This window comes from Ambystoma mexicanum, chromosome 9 (genome assembly GCF_040938575.1).
Source record: "Ambystoma mexicanum isolate Mex_15411 chromosome 9, UKY_AmexF1_1, whole genome shotgun sequence".
Taxonomy (NCBI): domain Eukaryota; kingdom Metazoa; phylum Chordata; class Amphibia; order Caudata; family Ambystomatidae; genus Ambystoma; species Ambystoma mexicanum.
The window spans coordinates 1,301,789,967-1,301,808,816 of NC_090931.1; the positions used below are offsets into that span (position 1 = coordinate 1,301,789,967).

At 47.0% G+C, this 18,850-nt stretch overlaps 1 protein-coding gene across 6 annotated transcripts in view; it reads right to left on the minus strand.

The window, feature by feature from the left end:
- KALRN (kalirin RhoGEF kinase) overlaps positions 1 to 18,850 on the minus strand; it is a 1,827,638-nt gene that overhangs the window by 1,391,241 nt on the left and 417,547 nt on the right. For all 6 annotated transcript variants that reach the window (XM_069616662.1, XM_069616664.1, XM_069616661.1 and 3 more), the window contains exon 2: positions 5,043 to 5,117. In XM_069616662.1, coding sequence (XP_069472763.1) covers positions 5,043 to 5,117 — 75 coding nt within the window. The remainder of the gene's footprint in view (positions 1 to 5,042; positions 5,118 to 18,850) is intronic.

An 18,850-nucleotide genomic window follows, 5' to 3' on the forward strand; every position in this document is an offset into this window, starting at 1 on the left:
ACAGGGATAGAAGACGAGGTGAGTTCAAAGCATTTGCTAAGTTTTGTACACACAGGCAAATCCCTGGGTAATGAACTATCCTGGGCTAGATCTATGCATGGAAATCAATTAGCCTTAATCCAATCCTTTGTCACTTTCTTACAATCCATCTTTGGTGTGCTGGGGAGAATGGGAAGCCAGTCCAATTATAGGTATATGGAAAACGCAGGTCACGGTGGAAGATTCCATTAGTGAGGGAGTTAGACGGTTTTTGGCAGGATTGAAATTTTGAACATGAATTGGACACGGTTCCCTCAAATTACTTTTTTCATAGATTTTGGTACTTTTCATTTAAAAAAAATATTGTCTGAACTACACAGTAACCGTTTTATGGATTGACAGGCTCTTTTATTGAATTTGTCGTTTATGAAATTACAAACAAATCTACAATATTTTACAAAGGGTTTTGACTAACGAAACAAAAACACAATTTAAAAGGATATAAACTCAATTCCGCTTCTACAGTCCCTAATAGCCATTGAAGCTATCTGGGGAGCTTAGCATTCTCTTCACTCTTGGTAATAGCAGACATCCCAATAAGGCCATAGAGACGGTTTCACCTAGTGGGGGCTCCAATAGCAGATGCAGAAGACTTTGCTCCATCCATTGGTCCAGGTTAGGAATAGCACACTCGTGAGTTCCCCCATTTCCTGGCCGCCTCGAGCCTGCTTCTACAACTACAGTACACTGATGAAAGGACCAGGCAGAGACTGCAATGCAATTCATCAAGCCAGTAAATGTTATGGGGAAATGGCTCAGATCACCTACCTGGAGTGGTGAAGAAGATTGGCTGAATGCAAGGGGCATTACCGGTAGGCTAACACTTTCAGCCATTGAGTCGCAATACTTAAGAGACCGTGGACAAGTCACGGTGCCCTGTAGACTCCAGAATGCAACCGCAAATTACCAAGTGGATTGAACCTAGCAAAAGCTCTTGAAGCATAGGGTTAAATATGAATCTTATATTTCTACATTGGCAGTAGTCTCAACTATCGCGTTCTCCATCACGACGATTATTTGGACAGATATGATGTTGCCAGGGGAACCAAAAGCTGAGGAGACTGCAGAGGCTGTCAGTAAATTATTCCTTTTGCAGCACATCCTTCTGCTGCCTTCCCCCTTCCCTTGCTGTAATATTATCAAGCGCCCTCCCTAGTTTAGCACCTCGAGTCATTCTTTACAAGGTTTCATTCCCTATATTCTGCCTCCAATTCATGGGTGCTTAATAGTGTCAAAATGCACCAATGAATGGATTGTTGAGCGGGTAAATGAATGAAAGATTGTCGGTGCAGAAGCCGCTATCATCTGCAGTGAGATGTCAAAGAAAGTGACGGCAGAATATCACTTCCAGGCACCGCAAAAAACACCAGAGTTATGGTGGGTTTATAAAAGCATACGAAAAAACTCTTACACCTAAAAAGTGAAAGTAAATTAGGCCATTTAGCTAAGCCACACACGCTACAACACCGCCCAATAGCCATCACTGGAAGTTCTCCTCCGGGTCTGAGCCAAGGCATTGTGGGTATGTAAATAAGCCGAAATGCATGCTTGTAGGCACAGACATTCCTGTTGGGAGCAGAAGGCGTAAGCAATTGTTTTTAAGGGCACAGGTCTGGATTGATATGGAAAATACATAGTTACTAATGGCTAATGGTCAGTTCAGTCTAGGTGAGGGCACCAATTATAGCCACCTTTGATAGTTCTACTAAGAAGACTGGTACCTGCTGCGAATTCCTGATGTCACAAATACCAATCCTTCCCTCAGAAACCCATGATCTTTCATATATCTGGAGGACGCAAACTTTATAGCAAACATTGTAAAGCTCTAGGTCAAAAGTACCAATTCCTGCCAGGCAGCCACTGCACCCCAGCACATGGATCTTTGTAAAGTGAGCATACGACCTCCCCATCATCTGCAACCCCTTCATGCACAGGCCACTGGAATCACCAGGTGGGTGATTAAGAGAAGAGGAACATCTTCCCTGGACCCATAATCCACATGATTACGTCACAGAATGGCATTGCCAGCACTGGATATAGCTTCCAAATAGGGATGCACAACTAGTGAGGATCCAGGAAGAGCCGAGTGATTAGAGGACCCCCATGGCACCAAGACCCCATGTATCAATGCTGGGCAGGTCCTTCACAAATAATGTTTCTGATGAATACATCAAACGTGTTTAAATTACATCAATCAATACTGCAACTCCCAGGATGCATCCTTTTGTTGCGTAAGAAGCCCAAGAGTGCAAATGTGTTGTCCCTGTAACGTAGAGACATCGCACCACCAACATTACAAGGTCACAACAGAGCCCAAGCTTAAATGATATACTGTGCAATTTAGTCTAGCGCCCGAGTTTCTAAAAGGGGTCCTCTTTTGCACTGTAGAGCTGTGTTGGGGGGGGGGGAGGGGCGGGAGGGTAGGTTTGATCATTTGATGGCATTTGCAGTGGCCAGGCCCCATCTATCATCAGTGGATTAAAGGCTCTTGCATAAACCAAACTAAGATCCTTATGATACCCTGTCCTTTTAGAGGGGCTTACTCTGACTGTTCAGTATATGTGACCCACAGTATTTGGCGAAACTCCCCCGGATAGTAGAGAGAGTGCAAAAGAGATGTGGGAGTGGTGCTTGGGCTCATTGTATGCTTGTTCTGAGATGCTGTGGAAGGCTGGTGCATTGAAAGTCTTCTGCTTTCAGAGTCATTGGATACAAATCTCACCGCCTACATGTTGCATGTAAAGGGTGATGCCCCCATCTATTAAAAAGGAGGCCCAAGATAAACGTGGAGTGTTCAGGGGATGTAACACAAGGACAGCAGAAAAGCTTATGTGGGCAGCGGAGATGCCACCATCCCCTGGCACGAGAGTGTCAGGAAGACTAAACAAGAGCTAGGATAGAGATGACAGGGTGCTGGACAATGAGAGAGGTCCGGCAAGACATTGCTCCTGAGCGGCCTGTAGCTACAGTCCCAAGCGACACCTCGCTAATGATGCTCAATGAGGTCCAAACAGGTCTCTGGGTGCTTGTGGTTTCATGCAAGACTGCCCCTTTCAGGGTAGCACCAAGTCAGATTTTAGTGCTGGGCGATATATCGAGTTTCGGAAATCTGTCGATACATTTTCAAAATCAATATAGAATGAGACAATATCATTAACATCGATTTTCTATATATCACACACACACACACATTTATCTACACATTATTACAGACACACTTTTATTTACATTTTGATATTTACAAAGCTGTGTGTATTCTCAAACAGTAAGAGGAACCCTGTATTTACACTTCATTTTGATCAATATCTTAAAAATATAGATGTTTGTGAAATCTTGCATGTAGTTGGTGGATTACAACTGAGCATTAAACCCACATAAAAAATATTGAACTATATATCATATACCTCATTCAGCCTAAAAATATTGAGATATGACTTTTGGTCCATATCGCCCAGCCGTATCAGATTTGTATATGGTATATCCCCTTCGGTAATGTTATGGCAGGCTGGACAACTATGGCCTGGGCAATGGTCGCGATGCCTTCAAACCATCATTCTAAAGTTTTGTAAAGTGCTGGACCATGGCAGCACATAGAGCATTGGAAAGATGTCTAATAAACAGGCTGCAGAGTGTGCCATGCTGCCAATCACAACTGTGGAGCGAGGCAATGGGCAAGAGTTGCTTATACACCTACGTACAGTTGTTGCAATTTGATTTGCAGACCACTGAACACAGTGCCTACCCCTTATAGTTGGAGGCTGGCCAGTCCAATAAATGCGTCTCAAATGCCCTGGATGATTCTGGACTCTGGAGCATTCCCCTCCCCCTTCATGGGCTTTGCATCCCAAGCCAGGCTCCATTGAGAACCCCTGCCGAGTGTGTAGCAAGAGTGCGGCCTTGGCTGGGGGCTGTTCACATCGCCAGTGAGAGAAGTGTTGCGCGATAAGTAGGATCAAGACACAAGATGGCTCTGTGCAGTGGGGAGACCTAGTTGAACCCCGGGACAGTTCAAGAGGGACAGGGCTTATACCTTTGGCCAAGATATTTGCTGGGTGTCTTTGAGACTTCCAGAAAGCGTAGATGAGACCGCAAGGGAAAGGGCATCAAGACCTTAAAGTGATACCCCTGGAGGTTGTCAAGTAACCTAAAGTGAATCTCAACTAGTATTAAAGGTTTACACTTCCACCAGGGTGGATCAACAGTCTTAAAGTATCTGTGGTGTGAGGGGGGGGGGGGGGATTCGGGTGCCCAGGTCTGCCCTGGGTAACAACCCATATGTGGGTGGAAGCAGTCAACTAGGCATAGATTCCAAGACAGGTGTCCTACTGCGTAAAAGCAGCATGGCCATTCATAGAACGAGAAGGATGACCAAGGATTTGGGACCAAGAGTGGTATTGGTGGTCCAGTCCTGTGGTGCCAAACGGGCATGTTGACAGTATCAGATATATAAAAGCCACCATTTGTAGGCTTTGCAACACTTGTGCCGCCATTTCTTTGGGATGTGCTTTTTGCCGCAGCTCCATGGTACAGGAGTGGCAGGCACTCTGGTGGGATAGACCAACATGGTTGCCCAGAGCTCCCAGGTGTGCAACTACGGTGCCAGGCTCTCGGTGGCACCGCAGAGTACCAGTATTCCGAGAAAGGGGGAAAAAAGGGGGAAGGGAGATGGATTGGGGTGCAGCATGCGCAGGTCGCTACACTTTTTTCCTCAAAGTACCTACAAATAAAAAACATTGAAGATCCAATGTCAGAGTTGGAAAATTACCACTTTCACGTTAACAGTAAATACGTATTTATTCAATTTGCAAAAACACTATTACCCACCCTCCCCCCACACAGTCAAAAATAAATCCTGCACAGATTCAAGAAACGTGGGTGAAAAGGAGCAGGTCTTGAAGAAACCAGAAACTCACTAAAGCTCCTTTCTAAGCAGAATATAAATCTACAACCACGTGCGCTCTGCAGAGCCCTTAATCCACCGTCTGCCCCATAATACGTCTTACCTGACACGAAGGCCACTTTTTCTTTTAATATTGGCAGGACATCAGTAGCTTTTAGACCATCGTTCCGAAAGGACCCTGGAAAACAGAAAGAACAACGGCAAGTTAGGACTGAGTGCACTGCGCCCTTGGACGCCAATTTAACAGCACAATTCACCAGACATGTATAAAGAGGGGCTTTCAGAACAGCCAGCTCAGTAGATGCAATGTGCGCTGCCTGGCAACGACATCTCCCGAGGCATGGCATGTCTAGGCTCCTTGCATGCTAGGAGGCCTTCCCCCGCCTACTCTGGTCAGCTGTCACTGGATCCGCCCAAGGCTGACTCCAGTAGCCAATCAGCTGTTGGGGTGTCTGAAAGCCACTGCCACAGCAGAACGCGGGATGCACCCGCCAATGCGCTTGAGAGCGTCCCGGTTGAGGGCGGCCATTTTGTACTTCGCAATGGGCAACAGGTTAAAAGTACTATTATTTCTCCAGTACACTGTTGCAACACACCCACATCAACACATGCAATTAGGTACCACAGAAGGCCTCAACGCTTCCCTGAGCCAAAAGCCTACTTAGATCACACTCTAAGGTGTAGTGGAGGACCACAGCCAATGCCTACATGCTACTCACGGGGACATCTTCCCTGAAGGCAAGTCAACTGAAACAACCCCTCGCCACTGTCCCAGCCATGGAAGTGGTGAACACTATCCTTAGAAAATACACCATATAAAACACTGTGTACGAGGAAACATGCATACCAGGCCTAAGAGATGCAGAGGACATTTTGCTGATTTTTAAGAGCATGCCTTCAGACAATATCAGTACATTTAAAACAATGCATTTAATTTGATTTCTGATATAAATTAATGTGACCAGAAGCCTGACTCAAGACCCAGTCCATAATGTCTCCAGCTGTTGGCTTTCGCGTATGGCTTAACTGGAACCAGGCCCGATAGGTTCAGTCTAAGGACTTGTAGTATTATTTGTATTATAAATGGTGGACTACAACTACCAGAAAGCAAAGATTAAAAAGGAGGGCTGGGTGAGCTACAGCCACTGGACACAGCTCTAGTTGAAAGCTGTGTTGCTATAACTACTGCATTTTGGTAGCATGGGTTACCTTCAATTGAAAATATTTAGTTCAACTCGAATACCAATGATTTGTAAAAAAGGAAAGCTCTGTACTCTTAACATGGGGTCAAATTGAAATGGAGTACTCCGGTCGCACTAGCATAAAATACCACCCTGCGATATCCTCAAATATAAACATTTTGTGGAATGACATGTAATGAGGTCAGTATCAATAAATGTAATTGATACAGCATTCGGTAGAGCATGTGTTTCCAACTGGGCCTGAGATTGGGCCCAGTGTGAGGAGGAGATGTGGCTTCCGTATTTACCCCGATATATGCGATGAAAGGAAAATCCCTTCATTTGCCTTTGCATAAGTCACCTAAATTGCCAAAATACACAGTGCTTGAAAATTAAATTAATTACGAGTTGTCAAAAACTAGGTTTATAATTACTGGTGTTTGATATGGTATTAGCCTTGGAATTAACAGTAATGCCATGCAGCACGCGACTCCTGAGAAGGAAGACATTTCTAGTTCCAAAGTCCTCTGTTGAGGTAGGTTCGCTTCACTATAAATGGGGTCAACTCTACTCCAGAGCTCTGCCATTTCCCTGTCAAAGAAACAAAGGCACCATAAGAGTTTCCCTAGAGGAGATTTGGCCAACACTGCCTGGGCTACGCACAGGTGTGCACATTTTGTATTTGTTTGACATAAGAAATCTGGTAATTTTCCACATGTTCATGTTTCATCTTCTGAGGGACTGAGAAGCAAATGTTTATGAGAGTGACTAAAATACCTTCCCTAAACCCCTAATCCTCCTGCTGAACCCGGCACCCTCCCCCCACCATACACCTCCTCCGACTCCTCCCCCCCTCCCCCAAGGGGTTGGTGGGATTCCCCCAGTAAAAAAAATAAGTCAATTTCCACCGCTGTAAACCATTCCTACGAAACAGAATTGAAAGCCAAACATGAAAGCATTTCCACTAGCTAGAGCTGAGAAGATCTGCTCAAGTGCCTTGCAGATGGGCCTTAAATCCCAGCTTCAAAACTACTGGGAACAACCCCCCCACCGATCTGTGCAGTCCCCTCCTACCTCACTCGACTGAAAAGGTTTCCAACGGCCCGTCCCCCCCTTTTGTTTTTTCATACAGCTTTTGGTTATGAAAGTATCATAAGACATGGGGCCTCATTCCGAGTACGGCGCTAACCAATGGCGCTATTAACGCCTTGGTTGACGCCGTACCCGGACCGGCAGCGCCTTGGTGGATGGCGGAATTACCGCCCCATTCCAAGGGTGGCGGGGCGGTAATTCCCCAATCCCCATTTACCCTTCCCCATTCCCATTTTTGCCCCATAAGGGCATAATGGGAGTGGGGAAGGCGTTAATTACGCCACCGTAAATTACGGTGGCGTAATTAACATCAAGGTCCCTTAGCGCCATGGTTTTTAACACCTGCTAAAAGCAGGTGTTAAAACCTCCATGGCGCAAAGGGAACTCGGAGTATGGCGGTAAGGGATTACCGCCACCGCTCTCGTTAGCGGTGGCCGCTATCCCTTACCGCCATACTCGGAATGAGGCCCATGGTGTCATTAACTGGGGTTGGCAGGATAAAATGTCCATCTTCAGTTGCTTGCAGAAACCCTTCCGTCACCCGCCTAGAGTTCATGACGTAACTGACTCCTTCGAAGTTGAGTTCGTCGGATGTCATGGACTGGGTTTTTCCAGCTGTCTGGTCACGCGAGACAAGGACCCTACAATGCAGATTTCCTGGTTGCCATGTTTTCACAGAGTCTCAACATCAGCAATGCTTTTGCAGGGGAAACCTTATCACGATTGCAGTCAGCCCCTAGGGTTGCGCTCCCCCGGGTGTCCTAGAGTTGCCAACGTCATAAAAAGGGCTTGGCAGTAAAGACACGGTGGCACATAAGAAGCAATTTGTGGTGCTTGTGATTCGTACATCATTCAAGCCCTTCTCCCACCCTTCCACTTTTAGGGTAACATCAGTGGCAAGAGACATTTTAAGACAAAGAAATGACACCGTGGGACTTCTGCATACTGTAACCGGTTCGATTTCTCTTCAGGGCGGCCCTTGGATTTTCAAGGCCATGCTTGAAGACCTGCAGACTCCCCAAATTGCATTTGTATGGGCATCACAAAAATAGCATTAAAAGGGGGGTCATCAGCCTTTGATGCTCTTGGGGATTACTTGCAGAAGAAGTTTCCATGTGTACGACAAGAGACAAATTATATGAACGGTCCCTTATTAACAGGCTCGGGCTGGCCTATAGGGCAACAGGCCAATGCCCGAACCAGAAACGCAAAATGCTAATGTGGGCCCGTTTTTTTGGGCCGAAGCGGGCCACTTTTTGGGGGGAATGTGGGCCAGTTTGATGAGTTACTTCACTATGTGGCTAGTAGTTTTGACCATTGTTGCTGAATAAGTATAATTTAAATTGCACAATTTGCTTCACATTCGATCCAGAAACTCCCCTTTAGGTACTATTCAAACATCTATCACAAAATGAATAAAATGCCATTTGCAACTGTGGGCCACTTTTCATTGGTGCCCGAGACAATTGTATACCCCAGTGCGACCCTGCTTATTAATAAGTAACAATTCTATAGTTTAGTAAACCACGAGAGAATGTTTTATCTAATAGCAAAAACTAGAAAATGAATCGTATCCAGGGACTAAAGGTGAGAGACAGTGAGATTAAACGATTCGCCTGGGAACATGAGTGGTCAATCCAGGATCTGCCCGGTTACAAATGGTAAGTTTGGGTATCAAGTGTTTAAATAGTTTTATAGCAATGCCTTCAAAAGTACAGGAATCGTATATGAAAATAACCGGACATATAAACGGTTATAGAAACTTGTCCAGCCTCATAGCTTTATTTTCGCCTTCCTGACTGGAAGATCGCCATAGCCTGCAGCAAAAGTAGCCTAAACACACCTCGTTTGGGATTTAAAACTGTATTCACAGTGAAAGCACATGCATGTGCTTGAGTGATCATATCACGCAGGTGCAGCGTTATGTTGCCCTGACCTTTACTATCACCCACCATTTGCACCTCTCAAGGGATTGAAGACCTCCCTCCCCACCCCCCAATCTCCCTTCCTGTAATGCTTAGTTGACAGAGCAGGACCTCAGGTGGGACAGCGGTGCTTCCCCGAGCTTGGAGCCATTACTGGAAAAAAAGTAAACTCTTGAGATGGGCAGGCCTGGAACAGACCTTTTGCAGAGGCGCAAAGTCCGGACTTTTACGTGGGACACGGTCCATGAAATAACACAGGACGGTTGGCCACCCCTTGTGCGTCCTGTGCAGGTGCCCCAGCAAAAATGCTTGTGTGATCAGGAGTACATTATGGCAGCAACGTGGACCTTTACCCAGCTTTAGATGGAGTCCTTTGGTTATATGTGATTTGTTCGAAGAGAATTTATCGAATTTGATTTCAATGATTTTTTTGTGTGATCCATTTCAATGCAAATATATGTGGGTAGAACCTCCCGCCGTCCCCTTTACACCGCCCCCTTAACTATTACCCTTACCCACACCCAGCATATATTTGCAGCAAAATGCAATTAAAAAACTGAGTTCAATTTGAATTCGACTAATGGTCCTGCTCAGTAAACTACCTATCCCCTTAGAATCTGCCATTGAGGCACCTTCCGAGGGTCATGCCCCGCTGCTTGCTCGTGAGGAACTTCACCAGTCCTAATGGGCTCTCAAAGACCCTAAATAAATCCGAATGTTATTTTCCTTCAAATACACCCCTTAACCAGAGAATAACGCATGCTGGGGGGCGTTGCAAGTTTTCTTAAGATTCCAAGTACTCTGCCAAAGCAATTGTTGCCAACGTCTCTATGGAAACCACTGGCACTGTAGCACTTGGAAATGTCATTGTTCATATAGGCACCACCCAGCCAACCCTGCTAGACCCATGAAACGCCTCGATCTGGCTGCCACTCTTCCTTGAGCAGGAGACGCCCACATCTGAAAGCTACCTGACCGCGGAGGCCTGAAGACGCCAACCTCTGGGCAGCTGGCAATGGCTCGCGTCTTATGCACGCGCTCCATTCCTGCGCGCTAATCCGCTCCAGCATCAGACCTGCCCACGTGCATTCTGTTCACGTCTCGCTTGGAAGTGTGGGCGGATTGCTCAGGCTTGCTGCTGCCTTGATGCATTTTTGCATGTTTCAAAAATCAAGACAGAATCTGTTCACCTCCGAATGATTCCACTGCACCCAAGTATCAAATGGTAGCAACCCAGCATTACACAAACACACACAACATGCACTTGTTCGTTTACATGCGCACCCAGCCCTCACACATCACACTCATACATTACCATACACCCTCCTTGCACACATGCATGCATAATGAGCTAACATGCAATACCCTTTTAACACTGCAAGTTTCAGAAAAAGGCTTCCCTCGCCTCCAACAAAAAGCAAGTGTGCACTTCAGCCCCTTCCACTCATCCGTGGGGAGGGGACGGATGCGTGCATTTAATTTTTGTTCGACAGAGAGGTGAGGGAAGCCTTACTTGAAATTTTCAGCTTTGAAGTTTTTCTACATTTTTCTGCACGAACACAGTAACACTTTGAAGGCGCTGGTTTCAGGAAAGGCTTCTCCGCCCCCTCTCGGACTAACCAAAAGCTATATGCAGAAACCCCGCCTCTCAGCTCACATTCTGTCTCCCCTGAAGAAGTCACTAGTTGTCAACGGCATGAAGGTCTCTTACAAACAGGTTGCCCCAAGTTCTTTCAGAAACATCAAGGACAACATCTCCACTCTCGCCCCTGCTCTTGCTGATCTCTGTAACCACTTTTTTGCTACTGGTACTTTTCCATCCTCCCTCAAGTACTCCTTTGTGCGACCCCTCCTTAAAATACCCTCTGCAAACCCTTTCTGCCCAGCCAACTGCCGCCCAATTTCCATCACCTCCTTCCTGGGGAAATTGCTCGAGAAGTTGGCCGTCCCTCAACAACTCTCATACCGAAACTTGTTGGCAGTCTACATGCCGACCAGTCTGGATTCCGAGCATCCAGAGGCATGTAAACTGCTCATCTGAACACCTGTGAAGAACTGTTTGCATCCCTGGACCCCAGCTCCCCTGCTGTCCTCATCCTCCTTGATCTATCTTCGGCTTTTGTCACAGTGAACCATTCCATCCTCATGAAAAGGCTCCAGGACACCCTTGGCATCTCGGATCGGGCACTGGACTGGCTCACCTCCTTCCTCACTAACCATTCCTCCAACACTATTATGGGCCCTTTCTCCTCTCCTACTTCCTCCTCCACCTAGGACGTGCCCCAGGGCTCCATTCTGTGCCCTGGCTCTTTAACATTTCCCTTTCTCTACTTGCACGTCTCATTTCCGCCTTCTCCCCCAACTTCCAGTGCTACGCTGACGACACACAACTCTTCCTCAAACCTCCTACTGATGGCCTTGCACCTTCATTCATCCCCGACTGCCTCTCTGCTATCCATGTCTGGTGCACTGCTAATGACCTCTGCCTTAATGCCAGCAAAACTGAGATTCTCCCTATTGGGTCCCCGGCACCCTATTTCTTCCCCTCATTCTGGCCTTCCTCTATGCCCCTCCTCTGTAGCCAGAAATCTCTCAGCCATCTTCGATCCCTCCCGCTCATTTATCCCCTATATTCAGGACATTGTCAAGAAGTCCCACTTTCAACTCTTCCTTCTCAAATGTACTCTACCCTTCCTCACCCTCCCCCAGAGACTAAACGTTACCGTGCTCTGGTTCTCTCCATGCTAGACAATTGCAATATCCTCCTCAATCTTCCTGCGTCCACCCTGGGACCCCCTCCAGCTAACCCAGAATAGGGCCAGTGAGACTTAACCTTGGCCTCAATTCCAGGGACCACATCTCCCCTGCCCTACAAAGCATTCAATGGCTCCCGGTCATAGCACAGATTACATTCAAATCCCTCTGTATCCTCCACAAAGCTTTCTGGGGTTGGGGACCACTCCATCTTAGACGCTTACCCTTCTAGACTCCTGCGTTCCTCTGGTACCAAATCCCCGCTTGTGAAGCGGTTTGCTAAACTGAGAGCTGGTGAGCGATCACTTTCCTCAGCAGGCTCCCTCCTTTGGAACACCCTCCCTCTTCCTACTCAGCTTGAGCAGAACCTCCATAAGTTCCGGAAAAGCCTCAAGACCTTTCTCCTCATCTCTTCCTTCTCCTCCCCCAGTCCCCTTCCTCCTCATCTTTCTCCTCTTTCCCCTGCTAATCACAGTGACGTGACTGATGTGCAAGACCCTTGTGTCCCCTCAGGGCCTTGACCCTCCCACCTCTCTCATACTAGCCACTGCCTATTCACTGCACTTACTTGACTTTCCCTCCACACAGGAGATTGCACTTACATTCTTCCTTTCTAGCACTTCACCCCGAGCACTTCTCCTTAGCACCACAACACCTATCCCTCCCCCCTCCTTTTCCCTGCACGTGCACGTTCTGAACACTCACAAGGCATAGTAGGTTCGTCTCCCCTGCCATTTAGTCTCATTAGTTGTTTTATACTATCAATTCAATTTTTTATTTTTGTTGTAATTCATTCTCTACTTCCCCTGTCCGCACCCTGTGAGCACTTTGAAACAGTTTTGCTTAATTGTATAAGCGCCTAACAAAAGGACCAATACATAAATAGCTTAATGGCATTGCGCGCCTGTCTGGAAGGGTACCACCACTGCACTGATGCAACAAGGGTACCACCACTGCACTGATGCAATGGATGGATGCTCTTTTTTACCCAGCGGGCCCCCCTCACTGACCCCCCCTACAAAAACAATCCCAACTTCTATGCTTAAACTATACACATACCAACTAAGCCACTCCCACATGGCAATTTAATATTCCTCCCAAAGGCATGAAAAGGCAACACTTCTAAAAACAACATACACACCACAGCCCAGGCCAATGCATCCTAGTGCCATGGGCACACGAGGCACCCCTTGACACAAATGCCTCCATGCGCTCTCGAGCACCTAGATACAGGCCTGCATACAGAGCACAGGGTACTTCCGGTCTGCAGGCCCCCATGCAACAGTAAAGTCATCTTTCCTCCCCCTCCCCCACACTTGCACATCCGCCAGAGTACCTAGGGATCGAGCAAATGGTGGTGAAAGCCAGTAATGGAGCACAACAGAGGCCTGCGACTTGCGCAGATCAGAGATGGGCTCATTCAGAGGCCTAGGGTGAAGGGGTTATGGTTTCCCTTGCAACCGCTTGTTGGTGGGATGTTCAGCTTTGGCTGAGCACCCCCCACGCCCTCCCGACAACCCTGCCCCACCCCCTCCTGAGTCTATAGAGCCCTCAGGAGACCAGATGCAGGCTCGTTTGGGCCTTGCCCCTCCTCCCCCAACCAGCAAAAGACCTAATGACCAGGTTGACATTTCGCGCAAGATTGAAGGCACTTTAGCAGTCTCCAAGGGCGGCATTTATGATGGTCTCAATAGCCCGATTTATACACATTTCTATAATAATTTGAAGATGTTAATTCGTTTTACATATATTTCGCTCTTTTTAAATGCTGGATGCTCACAGACTAATGTTACTTAACACCCGGTCAAAGGTCATCAAGGGGTCATAAGATGTTACTTTTGCAACCCATAGGATTGTGGTTAAACAGTGGTTTTGCACATCTAATTAGCAATATTGCAAGCAATGCCAGAGCTAGAGGGGCCATACAATGAGGAAGGGGTGCCACTAAAACCATCACCACAAAAAAAACATAGGGACTGGAATTCAAATTAATGATGATTATTTCGTGTTTTTGGGTGAGCCTTGGGTTTCTACATTAGAAATGCAAAATGTATTTCCAGGGACGAAATGCACAAGGAGGGACAGGCGAGCGCAAAGGAGGATAAAAGTGCAAAAGACGCCAGAAACAAGACTATGTGGACAGGCCTTGTGTTAGGGCCCCTCACTCTTTAATTGAAATGGCTCATCCCACCTTGGGGTGGTGGAAAACGTGACTATTGCTTAATAACATTTCTTAAGTGGTCATTCAGGGTTACAGCTTTCCTGTGCACTGCCTTTCTGTATTCTGCTGTGCAGAGGCCATAAAACCCACCCGGATTACCTGTTTCCATTAACCCCTCCCTCGCTTTATCCCACATTTTGCCACAGAGAGTTCACAAGGTGGGACTGATGGTATGCACACATTTCCGCAAGGAGCATCTGTCTCACGAAATAAAGGCTATGTCACTTTAAATGTGTATTTGGTGGTCAAAGACAATCCTCTCCAAAGGGTGTTAAATAATCACAGACTGGTTTCATCCTGCTTTCAGTCACTATGCATAGAGATTACATTAGGCTCCTGATATATTGCAGCTGGGGGCGCTACTGATGTAGTCATCCGGTGCCTCACTAGTGTAGTATCAGTTCCCAATTAAGACTTACAAGGTGTAGTGGAAGGAGTTGGTATCGTACCAGATTTGGGGGGGGGGCCTAAAATAATTTTCAATTTTAATAGAAGAATAGGTCAATCTTAATCTAAAATCCCACATGACCGAGTAAACACTTCCTTGCCAGACAGAGTCCCGATCCATTACAGCCTAAGCTCCACCTTCCGTGCAAATTCCAACATCCAATGAGTGTCAAAACCTTTCTGATGGCCAAGCTTCAATCTGTCGCATGCCCAACGAGACGGATCAAAAAGACGGAAAAGGGATTGAGCCAGATCCCAGCGAGCTGGCATGAGTTGATCTGCCCTAGTCGAAGAGTTCAACCGTCGGAGCCATGGAAACTCAAACACAACGGCCATAGAGAAACCCAAAGGGAGCAGTGTCTGAGCCGAACACCGCAGACGCGCTCACTCAAGACAAAGATTATATTCATTCGACAGTCGGATGTATAATGGAGATAGATGCATTTTAGTGAACCATGCATCAATAAGAGCCAATCCAAGAATAACGCCATTTCCCCGCATTTGTCTTAGCTTCGTCCATCATGTTTGCTATTCAGCCCCAGGGCTGGCTGTGGCCTCTCCTGGCTGGAGTTCTAATGTTGCCTTAGAGTAGCGTGGCCTTCTCGTTCCAGCGATCCAACGACTCCTGCCAAGTGTCGGAACTTGAGTCTGCCCAGTGGTGCAAACGTCCGCCTCTCCTTTTTCCCTCTCCTCGGTTCCCCCTGCGGAGTTCCACTGTGAAAGCTTGTACCCTTCACAGCCATTCTGCACCCAGCCCCCTCTCGCCTTCCCAGTCAGACCAGTCATGGTTATTGAATTCTAATTGTAGAGATTGCTATTTCGTGCACAGGGTACTTGGCAGTGGAAGGACACCAAACTACCCATTTTGTCTGTGGCAACAACTGAAGTCCCGACTGGTTGGCCATCAACTCAAACGGCACAAAGACCGGCATTAGGATAACCAGATGATGCCATGTCACCAGCACACCACTGTTCCTGTGATGAGCTTTACTTTTTTCTATGACAAATCACGTGATTAAGACTAATGTAATCAATTGAAGTTATTGAAGAGTAAGTCCCTAGATGCAGAATGTGTTCAATGACTGGAAAAAGCTTTGCCAGGTGACATGAATCACCCAATTACATCAGCCTTTGTCTTGCTCAGTTAGGGATTATTCAGCTGCTTTGTGTGGCCAACACAAGTTTGCATTCTGGGACTAGAAGTGCCATCCACGCCCCCACCGAAGGTATGCTCTACAAGCCCTGTTATACAAAGCAATGTTGGTTAAAAAGTCAGGACTAGCTATGGGTGCTGCACATGCCGCAGAACATGTTACAAATAGAGTAATAATTGACAGCCAACATTTAATATGATCAAGATTTAAGATGGCACCTAATTGAATAGGACTCCACTTTCTAAGCAACGTGATGTTTAATTATTAGCCCATTTAAGGATAGTCCATTTAGCAACCTCAGAAGGAGGGTCTGGGTCAGACCCACCATGTTTAAAACGTGTGTCCTGCATGCTGATCACAGATGTTGAGAGTTGAGCGCTTAACTTGTTGAGCTACCTGGCTCGACATGTTCCTCTCGGTACTTCCTCATTGATAAACAATGAACACAAAGCTTGACTGGAAACCAGAGAAAGGTAACCAGTTTCTAGTGCTTGATGGTTTAGCGGCATTAATTCTTTGTGGTGTGTATTTATTCTTGTATATCTTAATTGTATTCAAATTATTTTCAAACCTAAATCATTCAAAGATCTGCTCACCCTGGATTCCCCTGTTGCTTGTAGATCCCTTGCTGCCAAACTGCCGCCCTCCACGTTGTTAGCCCACCACTACCTTGCAATAATCTCTTGTGATAGGCTTCCCTCGCTTTGTGGTTCCCAATTTGACTTGTCAAGCGTTCCGTTACGTCTCAAACCTAGGTGCGCGGCTGGGGTGTTGCTAGGTCTGGAAAAGACCAAGGGCTACGCTAATGTCGGAACTGTCGGGGCTAGCTAGCCTTTTGGTTGTAGCTCCTGAGATTCGATCCGGGGCTACAACCAAAAGACCAGGGGCTATAGCCCCCTAAGCCCCCCCCCAGCAACGCCTCTGGTGCACGGTCAATCAATATCCCAATAACACCACCAGATTTCCCCGGATATTGTAGCCTTGCAGCATTTAGAATCTGTGGTTGAGTCAAATATTGCTTTAAAACATTGAACCCCTCTTCATGCGTCACTCTCAGAAATCCAGATATTACAAGTGCAGGCAGTTCACAACTTGGTGTTGGACTCGTACCTCAGAAAGGGATGCAGGGAGACACTCCATTCAAAATGGGTTGTGCATACCAAAGTGGTGTCTTAACTATTAAACACTCTTGGAGCCAAAGGCCACCTTGACCAAACCACCTCCAGGTCTCCTGATATTGCTTGCATCAGCTGTAGAAAAAACAACGTCCTTGGTTGATCCAAACTTCACCTGAAAACAATATGGCTCCATAGAATGATCATTCAGAACCCCCTCCTTCCCAGCTAAGATGAAAGGGCACAGTATCTTCTGCAGAAACTCCCCTCTAACCTCTGTAAGTGCATAGGGCAGTGGGGGAAATTTAAGTTGCCTGCCACAAAACGTTACTCGCCATCTTAATTATATACATACAAACAGTACACCATTTCTTACTCGCCAAGAGTCAATTATCACAAGCCAATTGCTAGTGGCTACTGTACATTGTGCGCCCTGGTATAGGCTGTGTACCAAAGCACTGATTGCCATGTAAAGGAAACGCGACAGAGGCTTCTCAGAGGGATTTTCAGACGGCAGCACGAAGGCCAATTAATCTATTAGCTGTGTGGAAACTTTGAAAATCCATGATACACTTCCACTTCATAAAAACATTTCCTGTAATCATTTCAGAAGAATTCACCTTTTTTGTCAGTTGCATGCCGTACGTTTCCACTTGACTCCATTCCCTCCAGGAACTAGGTCTACATGTTGCTCAGCTGCAGCCTGGAACGGGCCCCTTTCAACTGTTCCTCCAACTTCCCCCTACCGTATAATTTATTTCTACCCTTTGTCCTGGCACAAAGCCTCTCTGAGCCCTGCAAAAACGAGTTCCATTTGTTGTGTCCATCATGGGTCGGGGGCTCTGCAAAGCCACTTGTCCCATACCCTGTAATTTTCCTGTCCTCTGCCAAGTTACCAAGCTAGCCCCTGACCTCTTGCACCCTTTCTGTGAGCATCCTTCATTCCCCAGTCCTGCAATTAACATCCCCTTGGGGGCCCCTTACTGCCCTGCACTCTATATGCTTCATCTCCCCTGAATCACACAGAATCAAGTTTCCCCTATTGTGGGAATGGGTGGAGGCGGGCTCTAGAAGTACACCTGTCCCCCACCCTGTAATTACCTGAAAATGTGTGCCCAGCCCTGCATCCCATCTCCCCTCCCCTGGAAAACACACAAAAATGTGTCCCTGGCAACACCCAAACAAACCAGTTCTGCATGTTGTGTTCCTGGGTGGGGGGCTAGCCCTGGAGTAGCTGGGAGCGACAGCCTTATTTAAGCCTGTGCAGAGAGGACTGGCTCTTTTTTATTTGGCTGCTGGCGGTGTGTGATAACCATGGGGGTTGAGGACAGAGGCCTCCCACAGAAAGTACTCTTGTTCCCAGTCTACCCTTCATTTTCTCCCTCTTCCCCAAATTGTTATATTTCTCCTCTCTGCCCTGCTTCTCCCTGTGCGTGCTCTCTTTCTCCATTGTGTGCCCCTGTGCATGCTCTCTCACTGGGTGCCCCCTTTTTCTCGCTTCCTTTTTCTTTCTGCTCTCAGCCTCTACCAACCCACTCTCCCGATTCCTCTCGAACCCTTCTCTTTGGGTCCCTGCCGTCCTCCCTCCCCTGCATCCAAGAGTACTCCCCGCGCCATGGGTTTCATACCAGTACGTGCGTCTAGCTAGTATACCTGCCATCAATGCCCCGCCTTGTGCCCCCAGCCCAATGTAGGCATTCACCCATGTCCTGCAAGTCTAATTTATCCTGCTGGCAATATGTTTACTCCGCTTCCTGTAATGAATCTGTTCCCGGTTTCTACAAAGACTTTGGTGCCTTCATTGTGGTCCCACTTTTCCATATAGCCTGCCTGATATTGCTAGAGGGGGGACTATCTGTCTGCATACACAATGCACCCCCATCGTGTCTTGACTCCCTGGTCCAAAACTGGCCATGGGACTGGGGTCTCCCACACTGCCTCACCCATTTTGGCATGCCTCCAACTTCCACACTAGTGATTTCCAAATTCTCATATCTTTCCAACCCCTCGCCTTGATGGATA